This window comes from Paroedura picta, chromosome 14 (assembly GCF_049243985.1).
Source record: "Paroedura picta isolate Pp20150507F chromosome 14, Ppicta_v3.0, whole genome shotgun sequence".
Classification (NCBI taxonomy): domain Eukaryota; kingdom Metazoa; phylum Chordata; class Lepidosauria; order Squamata; family Gekkonidae; genus Paroedura; species Paroedura picta.
In genome coordinates, this window is record NC_135382.1 from 35,321,194 (window position 1) to 35,333,725 (window position 12,532).

The window sequence follows — 12,532 nt, forward strand, 5'->3', positions numbered from 1 at the left end:
CTCTGACTGTCAGGAACTTCTTCTAGAGGTTTAGAGGGAATTTCTTTTGAATTAATTTCATCCCATTCGTTCTGGTCCATCACTCTGGGGTAAAAAAGGTGAGAAAGGTGCTCTAGGGAAGGGAGTGCTAAAACAAACAAACAAACCAACAAACCAACAAACATAAACCCTATGAGGTTGCCCTAAATCAGTTCTTATTCCACATTATTTTCCACCACCCCAGTAATGGTGGTCCTGGAGGAACAGAGTTTGCGTAGCCAGAATGCTTTATTGTCAGGAGCAGATCGAGGACATAGTAGTTGTGAGGTCCTTCTCTTTTGGGCCCCATCCAGATATCGTTCCTATTTGGTTTCTTGAGCCTACTGAAGAAGCAAAGTCTGGAGAAACGAAGTGTACTGGCTCTTCCTGTGGATTACAGAGTTATATTTGAGACAAGGCCTTATTTATAATAACTTTATTTGCACTGTGTCTAAAATCCTTAACAAAATTGAATATACTTTTGTCAACCTTATTTTGTTGAATGTGTACAGACTGATCATGCAGGTCTCTCTAGTACAGTGGTTCCTGGTCTATTGTGTCACCGCCAGGTAATGCCTGGAGAGCTCCCTGTATTACTACTGATCTCCAAACTCCAGACATCAATTCCCCTGGAGAAAATGACCGCTTTGAAGCAGGGACTCTGTGGCATTATATTCTTTCAAGGTTCCTCCCTTCCCCCAATCCCACCGCCCCCTAGGCATGACCCCCAAATCTCCAGCTATTTCCCAACCTGGAGTTGGCCAACCCTGTATAGCATTCCCTGCCACAAGCTGCACAGATGGACACCAGCTTGGGCTGGTTTTGAAACGGGTGGAGTCAAATTAATGGAGAGTGAATCCAGCAGTGGTGGTCAGCTGTAATGACAAAATGGAGCCTTCATTTTCAGAGGCGGTGTACTCGTGAATACCAGTTGTTGTCGGGTGGTGGGGTCGGGCAACTGTGGAGTCCTGCTTGGGTCTCTTTGCGTTGCTTCTTGGCTTTTTGGGGGATAGCCGGCTTAGAACGTGCCCTTCATTGAATCCAGCAAGGCTCTTCCTGTATTCTTAAAAACTGGCCCTTCCATCTCAGAAAAGAGGTGGGTGGATCATATCTCTTCTTAAGAACCTGTTGTAGATTATTGTTTCAGAGGGCAGCTGGGTTGAACTACAGACTGGAGTCCAGCAGTAGCATAGGGATCGACCAGATTTTCGGGGTAGAAGCTTTCAAGAGTCAAAGCTCCCTTCATCAAGTACGGGTTGGAATGTTGATCTCTGATTCCTTACACCCCAGTCAGAAGGTGGGAGGCATGTTGTAAAGAAAGAACTCAAAATAGAGCTGAATCTAGCTGTTATAGATACTGTAGCTTGCAAGTATACATTGCTAGCTTGAGTGGCTCCTTGGAAGACACACACCCCGCCCATTCCCCACTCACAGTATATATTCCTGAACAGCAAGTTCTTTCAGGGTGACTGCTTTTCTAGGTCCTTTCTTGGCTTTTCTCTCTTCCAGTTTCTCTTGTAAGGAGATAAAGTCCTTGCCAAGGTCATACGCCAAGGAGATCATTGCTTCCAGCAGGGGCGTAAAATACCGGTGGTTGGGATGGTTCTGAAGACGCAACAAAGCCTTCTCTCCAAATTCATAGGCGCTTCGAGAATCATCGAGGTCTTTGTGGCAGATCAGGATGGCGCAAAGGGTCGGGACCAGGAGAATTGGCCTGTGCTTGATCAGTTTTTCCTGCAGGGGTGCAACTTGCAGAAATATTTCCAAGCCTTTGGTGTACTGTCCTCCACGCAGGCAACTGTAGGCTTCTTCCAGTTCAGGTCTGACTAAGAAATCGATAAATATTCTCGACGTCTGGATACATTCCATGGAATAGAGAAGCCGCAGGTAATCCTGGAAGGCTAATTTCCTCTCTGTGACAATCTCTTCCGTGAAATTCCCAGTCAAGCTTTTCTTGGGGAAGGGAATGTCCTCCATTTCATCATAAAACGTCTTCCAAAGGTTTGCGTGCAGCCTTTCAAAATCCGAGTACCGGCGCTCAATGATTGATCTGTTGCTGTCAAAACTGCCAGTCTGGATAATGATGATTCGGTAATTCTAGCAGGAAACAAACCAATAGGAAAATAAGAAATTAAACCTTGTCAAGCACGGTACTAGTAGAAGGTTCGCGCTATGGCAAATTTATGACTGTTTCTTGGGGCCAGGCTAAGCCTACCCAAATAGCTTTCTCTCCATCCTGGTACAAAAGAGCGAAGAGTGCTACAAGTTAATAAAGGTGTTTTGGGCTTAGAACAGGGGGAAGGTATATTTAGGTAGTGAAGGTAGTGTTTTGTGTGCAGTGGGAAAAAAGCAACAGCAGTCATTTCCTTCCACAGTGGATCAACCCTTGATATTTACCATAAAGCTCTTGATTAGGGATCCATCTTATTCCCTCTCTCTAGCATACCTTGTGCAAACGTAACCCTGTCCAATCTCCTAACCATGGTTAGATGTTTCCAGTGGGCACATTCCTCCTCCCTTTCCAAGTGTGGTTACCCTCTTTGTTTCCTTTTAAAAGCTAACTATGGCTAGTGTTAAATTCATATCACATTAAAAAAAAAAATTCACTACAAAAGTTAATCTGTAAACTATGAGTTTGGCGCTAACCCTGGTTAGGAGTCAAGAAATGCCTGCTGGGATTGTGATTTTCCACCTTCTTCCTTCCCTCTCATGTATGATCCGCTCCCTGTTTCTTTTGGTTTCAACTATGGCTAGTGTTATGTATACATCACAGGATTTGTTCTTTTTTGCTAACCATGGTTAGCCCACACAACCACCTGAAGTTTACAGGCTGTAGCTAACCATGACTAATGAAAACACTGATGCTGGTGGTATGTTAACTACATTGGATATTAACTATATTGTTATTGCAGCTTTCCTCCTACGAGTTCAGGACAGCAGATATGGTTCCACCCAATTTAGTAACACTCAGGCTGAGAGAGATGGACATGGTTGAACAGGGATCTGAATCTGGATCTTCCTGCTCTAAGGCTCTCAACATTTCCTCCTTCTAACTCTCGTTTCGTTGACTCTGCAAACAAGATGGAGGAGAGAAACCTGTGATTAGGTTCAGTACCATTTCACATTCTTTCATGAGCTTACCACATACTTAGAGAAGGTCCTCTCTACAATTCGGGCAGACGGGATTTCAAAAAGCACTTTGATTGCTCGGCAACTGCGTTTCTCGTTCCTCCAGTATTCCTGAAGTTCTTTCGTCGTCATGGAAGAGTTGGGACTTGGGGATTTCTTCGGACTTTTGCGAGCCCCTGAAATGACATGATCAGCTGTATGTCGGAGTCCAAACTATAGCTTAGGTGCCCAGTAATATCTACTCATCTGTAGTAGCTCTCCAAGATGCTTTTGTTTCCTGATTTAACCTAAGATGCCAGAGATGGAACTCAGTATCTTATGTAGTTGAAGGAGCTATTGTGTGGTGTGTAAACATATGTTGGACAGTTTGGTGAGTTTTCAGTTCTTGATCTCTTTCTGCACCATGCTGGAGTCCTAATAAAGGGCTTAATCACTTCCAGCACCATCCATCTGTTCAGTACCGGGCAACTCTATTGCCTGTGTACAGAAGCAGTCTTGAAAAATTCAGATTTGCATAGTTTGCGGGAAGCCGGTAGAAGGGATCCTTCCCGACCTCCTCTGGAGGGCTGTTCCATAAGGGGGGGGGGGAGGAACAATGGAGAAGGCATGTGGATGAGCAGTTGTTGACGTCACCCATTTGCAGGTGAGCACCTGCTGAGGACCTTGCTCAGAGGAGCAAAGCTGTCAGGATGGTGCCTGGGAAGAGAGTAGATGACAGACCTTCCTAGGAGTACAGAGTGCCTCAACTCACGGCAACTGCATATGTTCATGCATGACCTATATGAAATCTGCAGATTCAGTCAGGAGGCCAAATACTCCAGCTCCGACACAAAGAGAATTTCTACTAACAAGGAGCAAAACTGAACTGAAAACAGCTGGAAGAATACCCAGGCTCTCTACACATATCCCGCTGCTTCGGGCCACGCCCCCTAGATGCATTATTGGTTCTTAACGCGCCATTACGATTGGCTACAAAATGCACCCTGCTGATTGGCTGCTTGAAACATTCTAGCGAATCGCAGTTGAGGGCCCAGGAACCAGGTCCTGGCACGAACTCAGATACCTGATCTCTGTTGCATGAACAAATATGCACATACATAACAACCGGCATGGTCTAAAGGCAGCTTCTAAATCTTCACTTTGGAGGGGGGAGGATGCTGTTGGCAGATGTATATTTTGGAACTCGTATTTGACAATCCCTCCCCCCCCCCAAGGTGGGTTTTGCGACTGGGTGTGTCATCGGTTTGGCCCGGTGTTCACGTGAAACCATTTCCTTCGAAGTTCCTATTTTCGGCTGCCAAATGGCAGGCCGCTTGGTGCTATTTCAGTTCTGACGCTGACGGTAATTTCTACTTGAGCGGAATTAAATTGGGTGTAACTCAGGGCAACCAGATGCAAAAAACATATCTCCAGGCCTAACCTGTGAGCTCGGTAGTTTCTTTCTGTTCCTGGACTGCTTGAAACGAAGTCAGGGCTTCGTATCCGTTGTCTTCGTCGGAAGAGGCAGCTGCAGGAGAATCAGGCGTGGCCCCTGTTGCTTCTTGCTGGTTGCTTTCTTCAGAGTAGGGCTGGCCTCCCTCCATGGCAGAGCTGTCCAGAGAGGAACAAAAGGGCACCTGCATTAGGCTTGCTAACTCCAGCTGGGGGAAGCTTTGAAGATTTGAGAATGCTGCTGGAGGCGGAGGGCAGAGTTTGGGGCTGGGAGGGAGGTCAGCCCGGATGGGATGCCCTCAAGTCACAGACTCATAGAAGAATAGAGTTGGAAGGGACCTCCTGGGTCATCTAGACCAACCCCCTGGACTATGCAGGACACTCACATCCCTCTCACACCTCCACTGTCACCTGCCCACCCCCTTGAGCCTTCACAGAATCAGCCTCTCCATCAGATGGCTCTCCAGCTTCTGTTTAAAAATCTCCAAAGATGGAGAACCCACCACCTCCCGAGGAAGCCTGCTCCTCTAAGTCCGCTAATGGAAAGTGGGCATTTCCATCCTATGGTTGCCAGCCTCCGGGAGGGCTGGGGGGCTGGAGACCTCTTGGAATCACATCTGATCCAATTACAGAGATTGTTTCTTGTTTGTTTACTGAAAACATCCGTTCCACTCCTGGAGAAAAGTGCTGCTTCGCTAGGCTCCTGTGAACTTAGGCAGTTTGTGCGTGGGTGGGTGCTCAGCTCTTGTGGCCCTTTCTTGCATGCCCAGGGAAATGCCAATAGTCACTTTGGGGGAGAGAGATGAATTTCCTCCAGGCCAGAATCCCTGGCCAGTCTGGAGGAAATCTGCCTCCTGATCCCCATTTCCCTGAGCATGCAGGAAAGGGCCACAAAAGCCCCTTCCTGCCCACCCACTCACAATCTACCTTCATTTACAGAAGAGAGAGGGAGTGATAAATCTTCCCCAGAAGTCATTCTTCCAGAAGATAGCTCATATGCAGTAGTGGTGGCAGCTTTCAGGAAGGGGGAAACTAACGGTGGCCTAAATTGGGACCAATTTATATAGTTGGGTGCTCAAAATATTTTTCTGTTTAAAAAAAAAAAAACGCTTGCGGTGGCTTAAAAGCTGAGGAACATGAAACGATAAAGCAATGTTAATGAGAACAGATTGGAGGGGGCAGGTCAAGTCCTTGAAAGCAGCAGAATTTTTACAGAAAGGCATTCAGTGTGATGGAAAAGGGAGATCAAACGGTATGCTGAAACAATTTGGGGCTAGTTCAGAGTGGTAACAAGAGAACAGAGCAAACGTACTCGAGAGCATTCCGTGTACGCAGTGGAAGATGGAGGGCAAAAGGGAACGTGGGAAAGGGACAACAGAGGGAAAAGGGGAACCTAGTTCCTTGTTGTCGCGATGCCCTTGCTAGCGACTGTTTTTGAAGTGGAACACATCTTATGACTTACCCCTGCTGGCACGCAATTTCCGCAAGCCTTCCCAATGATTCACACAAACCCACTGCGTCCACCCTTGTATCCCTCCCACTCCAGAAGCCACTTTGCGGTCCACCAATGGTTGTTTACTCTAACTTGAGACACCCCGGGCTAACTACTAACCCAACTAACTAGTCTGATGCCCTCCTGATGGGGGAGAATTTACAGTCTGCAGACAGTTTGAATAACCTTTCTTGGGTGGGAACTGCCACTCACACCTGCCAGTAAGAAATGCCCTGATCGTCAATCATCTCAAGAAGATGGGTTATCTGTGGCTTGGAGGAAGGAACCCACGCTGCCTTCAAATTTATTCTGGGGGTTCCCCAGATCCTGCCTGGAGGCTGGCACCCCTAACGTACACATATACACACGTGCTGCTTCCCAACCAGATGGTCCTAACCAGGTGTCTTTGGGAAGCCTGCAAGCAGGCCATGAAGGCAATACCTGTCCCAACCTATCAGCGCTCCTATATTGCCACCATGTTGAAGCCTTCCCCAAGTACATAATGCCTCTAAACTCCCCCCCCCTCGTTCTTGTCAGGTGTAACATAAAAACCCTTTTTCCTGCCCGGTACACAACAATCTGTAAAGCAATAAGCAGAATACTGACCTGCTGTGTTCTGGAAATTATGGCAGAGTGGCAACGGTGTTTGAAAAAGTCCCTAGAATTTTCTGAAAGCGTTGTTTCTGGTTCCTCCGTTTTCTGAGAACAGCCACTTTCGTTTTGGGCTAAAGACTCCAGAAGGGAAAGGGAAGTGCTCGAGTAGGCTTCCTGATTTATTTTCAGTGCTTAAAGAGGGCGGTTGCCTCGCAAAATAAGAGCAGGATTCACGGTCTGATAATCTTCTGCACTGGAGTATTCTGTACATTTGAGGGCTGCTTTCTGCAGGGGCTAGGGATGCCGGCCTGTAGGTGGAACCTGGGGATCCCCTGGAATTACAGCTCACCTCCAGACCACAAAGAACAGTCCCTCTGGAGAAAATGGATGCTTTGGAGTGTGGCATTGTACCTCTCTCCCTAGGGTCCATCTAACCTGGATCCGGTAACCCCCATACCCCGCAGGGGGTCAAGGAGGCTGGCTGGCACCCTTAATGGGTTAGAATTACCAGTTGTCAGGCTGAGACCTGGAGAACTTCCAGCACGGCAATTAAACTCCAGGCTACGGAGATCAGTGGACATGGCTGCTCTGGAGGGTGGAGTCTAGAGCCTTGTACCATGCTGAAGTTCTTTCCCTCCCCTCCCCTCCGCTCCCCAAGCCCCTACCGCAAGTCTCGAAGATTACCCCAACCTGGAAAATCAAGGGAGCAACAGAGGTGGCTTTGCCCTTATCTTCCTCTGCAGAGCCTTCCTTGGTGGTCGCCCAACCCTGATTAACATCTGGGAAACAATGGTAATGCCGCGCTGCCTGCCCTCCCGAGGCCAAACATGGGCTTTATTTCTTTTCTTCTCGCCTCCTCCTTTTATCGTTGGAAGCTTTGTTTCTCGGTTCTAGTGTTCATTCCCTATTCTCTGTGAGTGGCACAGATCACGAAAACTTCACATGCTAGTCGGTGTAATTGTCACAAGGATACGCAGCAAAATGTTTCTGGGCCGCGATTCGCGAGGCACAAAGGCCGCCTTGATCCGACTGAAGCGAAAGGAAATGAAGTCGCGTAATATCTTTTTCTTATTTCCACCGAGCTCAGCAACTTGAGACCTCAACCGCTTGCGCATTGGCTGATAAGCGGGTCAGCGTTAAAATAAGATCCACAGATGTGTGCGGGTTGTACAACCGAAAAAGAAAGAAAAAGAGGGGGGGGGGGAGATCGTTCTCAGCCAGCTTCCTGTCAAAAACATTAAAAAGGGGTGCCAGGAAACATCTTGATCCTCTAATCCAGAACAATGAAGAATCGGTGAAAGAAGATTTAAAATCTGGGGTGAGAGAATAGAATATCGGAGACAAGTGCATAGCGAATTCGTGAAAATCTTCTATGTCCGTGAGTGCACCCAAAATCCATTCAATCTTTAAAATCGGTTTGTTTGGGTTTTTTTTTTTACAAGTGACTCTTCCTCAAGAGTCATCTGCGGATATCTAAATCCATAGATTGGGGATTGGAGCAGCTTCCGGTCAACTCAGCTGCCACGGCCAGGCCCAAAGATGGCTGCTGAGACCTGAAGCCATGCTGGGCTCAGTGGTTGGGAGGGGGTTTGAATGGGACCCCCCCAAGCCTCACCCCCCCCCAAGCAACTGATCAAAGTAAGGGGTGAGAAAAAAGAGAACTAAAGGAAAGAAGGAGGGGGATTGACACAGGAAGGGAGGGAAACAGAAGTGGGGAAGATTGACGGACTAACAAAATTCGCTAACTAAATTCTGTCTGATTACCCCCCTCCCTCCCTGGCATCCCAGCCATTATAGTTTACCTGTTGGATGTCTATGGCAGGTAGCCTCTATCACTGGCGTGGGGGATGGGGGAGGGAAAAGGAACTTGAAAGGAGGATGGAAGGAGGACCATTTTAATTGTTTTGGCCTCAACCATAGGCCTGGCGGAAGAGCGCTGTCTTACCGGCCCTGTGGAACTGTGATAGTTCCGTCTTGGCCCTGATCTTCCACCGGGCCAAGTAAAAAACAAGTGGATGTCTTTTGGATAAATTTTAGAAAAGATAGCAGATAGAATAGTGGTAGATCAGATGGTGGGTGTCTTTTGAATAGATCTTAGCTAGTGAAGCTGCTGGGAGGAGCTGAGTCAGGCCGCAGAGTTCCAGCCAGCCTGGTGGGATTCGGGTTTTGTGTTTCATTGTTGTGTTTCAATTATTGCATTTTATTATTGTGTATGTGGTTATATTCTTGTGAACTTGTCTGAGCCTTGGCCAGATGAAGCCCCGGAATGGGGCGGTGGGGAAGGGGGGAGGCTTTTGCTGTCCCAGATGTCCTTGCTGGTTCTCATGGTTAACTTTTTTCCATGCCACTCTTGAGACTGGGCCCAGAATCCAAGCTTCTGAACCTGTCTGTACCCATGCTTTTGGTGTCAGGATAGACAGCTTCCCGGCTTTTGCTCTTGAAACCTTGGATCCCGAAAATCTTGTTCGTCTCTAAGTTGCGAGTGGACTTGAATCTAGTTCTTCTGCTGCAGGCCAACACTGCTACCCTCTTAAACCAATTCCCCCGCAGTATCTGGGCAGAAGCTATTGTATGTCTAGACCCAACATTCCTCTGGTCACATAAGTCTGCAAGTCGCAGCTTAGAGAAGCCAGGCTTTAGAAATCTATGCCCTTGTGAATGCTGAAATACATTTAATGAAAAACGAGTTTGCCCTTCCTAGGGAATAACAATGAAAGAATCTCATATGGGATAGTTTTTCTGACGTCTCCTTGCGAGGAAGGCTTTGTCTGCAAAGGATGAAGATGGAACCGGACCAAACGGTAGGGAAGGAGACACTATAGGGACCAGCTGGTGACAAATAAGCTCGAAAAAGACATAATTATGAGGTACTGTGAGACGTGGACATTAGGTGTGCTGCGTGCAAGAGAGAGGTTCTTCTTCCTTCGATATATCAGGAATGCCGGGGGGCATTCAGAAACAAAGCAATGGAAGAGAAAGTAGCTCAGACACCAGAAAGCTCATCATGGTTCATTGTTTCAGCAGACAAAATTCCAGGACGAGTAGAGGACAAGAGTACATCTCGGACTCAACATTATACATGCGTTAATGTGATGAGAAGGCGGCGAGGATACAGAGGAGCAGGAATTCAATCTAGGATTTCCCCCTAAAAATGAACATCTCCTTGTTAATGGATCTGGTTAGCGGTATGAGTCCATGCACGACAAAGGGGTTTTTTTCTGTGTCTTTTTTCCATAGAGAATAGTATCGGCACCAAATGACTCTCTGCCACTTCTCAGCTTCTTATCTCTTTCAGCGTAGATACTGGTCTTGTTGGAGAATCCCATTTCATTGTCCTCCTCCTGCCTGTCCTGATGGTTCGGAGTTGCCGTTTGTTACTTCAAGTGCTTCCCTCTTACATCCCACATCCCCTGGTTTCTCCATTGTCCCGCCTCCTCCCGCTGCGTTGCTTGGTAACGTAACATATCCTTCCCTACCCTCCGAGTACACATGTAGCTCCAAATCTCCCAGTTCTGTGTCATCTTCCAAACAAAGCTCAGAAGCACTGTTCAACAAGTCCCTGTCGTCATCCTTGACACTGTGCATCATAGCTGTAACCTCTAGGCTTTTGTTGCCCCTGAATTCTGTGATATCATCATTGGATAAGATGTCATGTACCATCACGGGCTCCCGACTGCGTGCGTTCCACTTGGCTCCGGAAAAGATGAGCATATTTTCCACAGACCTGTAAGAAAACCAAATATTTACTATGGTTTGAACAGCTACTTCATTCTTTCGGCATGGACCTCAGTTCCTCGTCTTTCATACCCTTTTTAAAGAGTAGAATCGCCACAGCCCATCAATGCAATTTGCCAACCATTTGCAAACACCTTGGAAGTCCCCTTGGAGACAGTTCTGGGATTCTAGACCTGTTGGACCTTTAAAAAGACCTCTGAGCAATGGAACTGGGCTAAGCAATTTGTGTGAACAGACTTTCATGCACAGGCAAAGTTATTGCTGAACTTTCTTTCCTGGAGATACAAAAATTCAATCCGTCTCCATAAGTCTCTGTATGGCTACACTATATGGCCTTCCCAAGCCAGTCCTGCCTTTTGGTTTAACAGTCCCACAAACAGAAAGAACCTGTACCTTCTTTTTGTCCTGAAACAACAGAGGCAGCCGAGGAGGGCAGCCCAGCATTTAGATGCCTTCATCTCCTCTGACTGCAGTTTCCAATGACTCTTGGGGATAACAACCAAGCGTAAGACACAACCAAGAGACTCAAGATAACCAGACTGAGGTATTACAACTCCTTCTAACACTAGCCTTTCAGAATTCCCTTCTGGCAGGGGTGGAGATTCTTGATTAGTTAGCCACAAGGCTCTTTGACCCTTTACTATGATCATGCCATCTAAGTGGTTGGGTGTTACCATTGTGACACTTCTCAGCCAATGGTTTCTCCCCATACTTCTAATTAATTTGCATACCGGCTGTTTATTGGTGGAGAGTTTGCACGCCTTGGTGCAAAGCAGAAGAGGATAGCAGGATGAGAAGTAAAATGGCTCCATAGATGTAACTGGATGCTGTTTTTATATCTTCTATAATTATAATAATGCAAACCTGTTAAGATGAAAGAGGTTTCCGGGGGAGTCAGGTTTGAATCCCCATTCTGCACTGGGTGGTCCTGGGCCATTACTCTCTCTCTCTCTCTCTCTCTCAACCTACCCTATCCTCACAAGATGTTTGCTGCGAGGGTAAAATGGAGAACAATGTTATAAGTAGCTTTGTGTTCCTACTGGGGAGAAAATGGTCTCAGGGTCACCAAGTGAGCTTCCATGGCAGAGTGAGAGGTCTTGAATCGGTGTCTCACAGATCCAATCTGACAGTTTAACCACTACACAGGACTGACCAGCCTTTCTCAACATTTTTACTGTGGAGAAACCCTTGAAATATTCTTCAGGCTTCAGGAAACCCCAGAAGTGGTATGATCATACAGACAATGGTTGGAAAGCTGAGCTGTGGACATGCCCAGCCAGCGCCCTTCCCCTTCCCACCCCCTCCAGGCCCATCACTGTTCATTTTGGGAGGAAGTATGTGGGTTGACATTGCCCACACATGGTCATATCACCCGATTTTTAAAAAATATGTAAAATTAATTAACTTTCACCGATTCAGGAAACCCTTCCAGAGAAACCCGTGCAGTTCTAGTCCCCAAAACATTGGAGAAATAAAACTGTCTACATGAGTAAATAATGGCAGACACTTTCCCAGTTTATTTATCTTATTTATGATATTTTTATACTGCCCTCCCATAGGGTATACGGCAGTTGTAAAAAGTAATCATTAGGAGACTAGTTGGACAACCAACTAATACTAGACAGGATAATCATCATAATCATGAGAATAATAAAGCCTTTAAAAAAATTAAACCATATTGTAAATACACATACATACATATAAAATTTATAATATATAAAAATATATTTATAATATATATTTATAATATATATAATATAAAATTTATAATATATATAAATTGAGAGCTGCATTATAGGATTTTCTTGGCAACATTTTTGCAAGGCAGGTAGCCAGGTCTTTTATTTATATTACATTATTATACTATATTATATTTCATTTGCCCCCAGCAGCTCCAGTAACCCACCCGGCACCTCCTCTCTTCTCCCGCTTTCCACGCGCCCCCAACCAATAGCGGGCGGAGGTAAACTGAGACACGTCAACCAATGAAAAAACTGCCTTCCCCCTCCGCCCGGCGCCTTCCCCAATCACAACTCAGAGAAACGAAAGCGGGCGGGAGCAGCGCGCCCGAACCAATCAAAACCCAGAGCCAAGCGGCGTCCCGCCTTCCCTCCCCGGCCACTCAGCGAGCCA

General features: G+C 46.6%; 1 protein-coding gene across 1 annotated transcript; it reads right to left on the reverse strand.

The window, feature by feature from the left end:
* Positions 1 to 439: 439 nt before the first annotated feature.
* On the reverse strand, positions 440 to 7,005 carry SNX20 (sorting nexin 20). Its single transcript, XM_077310468.1, has 4 exons — positions 6,677 to 7,005; positions 4,568 to 4,737; positions 3,160 to 3,323; positions 440 to 2,115 (listed from the first exon to the last, which is right to left on the reverse strand). Exons 2-4 carry the CDS (start codon positions 4,728 to 4,730, stop codon positions 1,447 to 1,449), a joined length of 996 nt encoding a protein of 331 aa, XP_077166583.1. The 5' UTR covers positions 4,731 to 4,737; positions 6,677 to 7,005; the 3' UTR covers positions 440 to 1,446.
* Positions 7,006 to 12,532: the final 5,527 nt, after the last annotated feature.

Bases quoted from the DNA above. Each gene is read 5' to 3' on its own strand.
- SNX20 (XM_077310468.1), bottom strand. From the start codon at position 4,730: ATGGAGGGAGGCCAGCCCTACTCTGAAGAAAGCAACCAGCAAGAAGCA. The intron at 3,324-4,567 runs GTTAGGCCTGGA...ATGTCATTTCAG, and splicing joins AGAAACTACCGAGCTCACAG to GGGCTCGCAAAAGTCCGAAG. The intron at 2,116-3,159 runs GTAAGCTCATGA...GTTTCCTGCTAG, and splicing joins GGACCTTCTCTAAGTATGTG to AATTACCGAATCATCATTAT.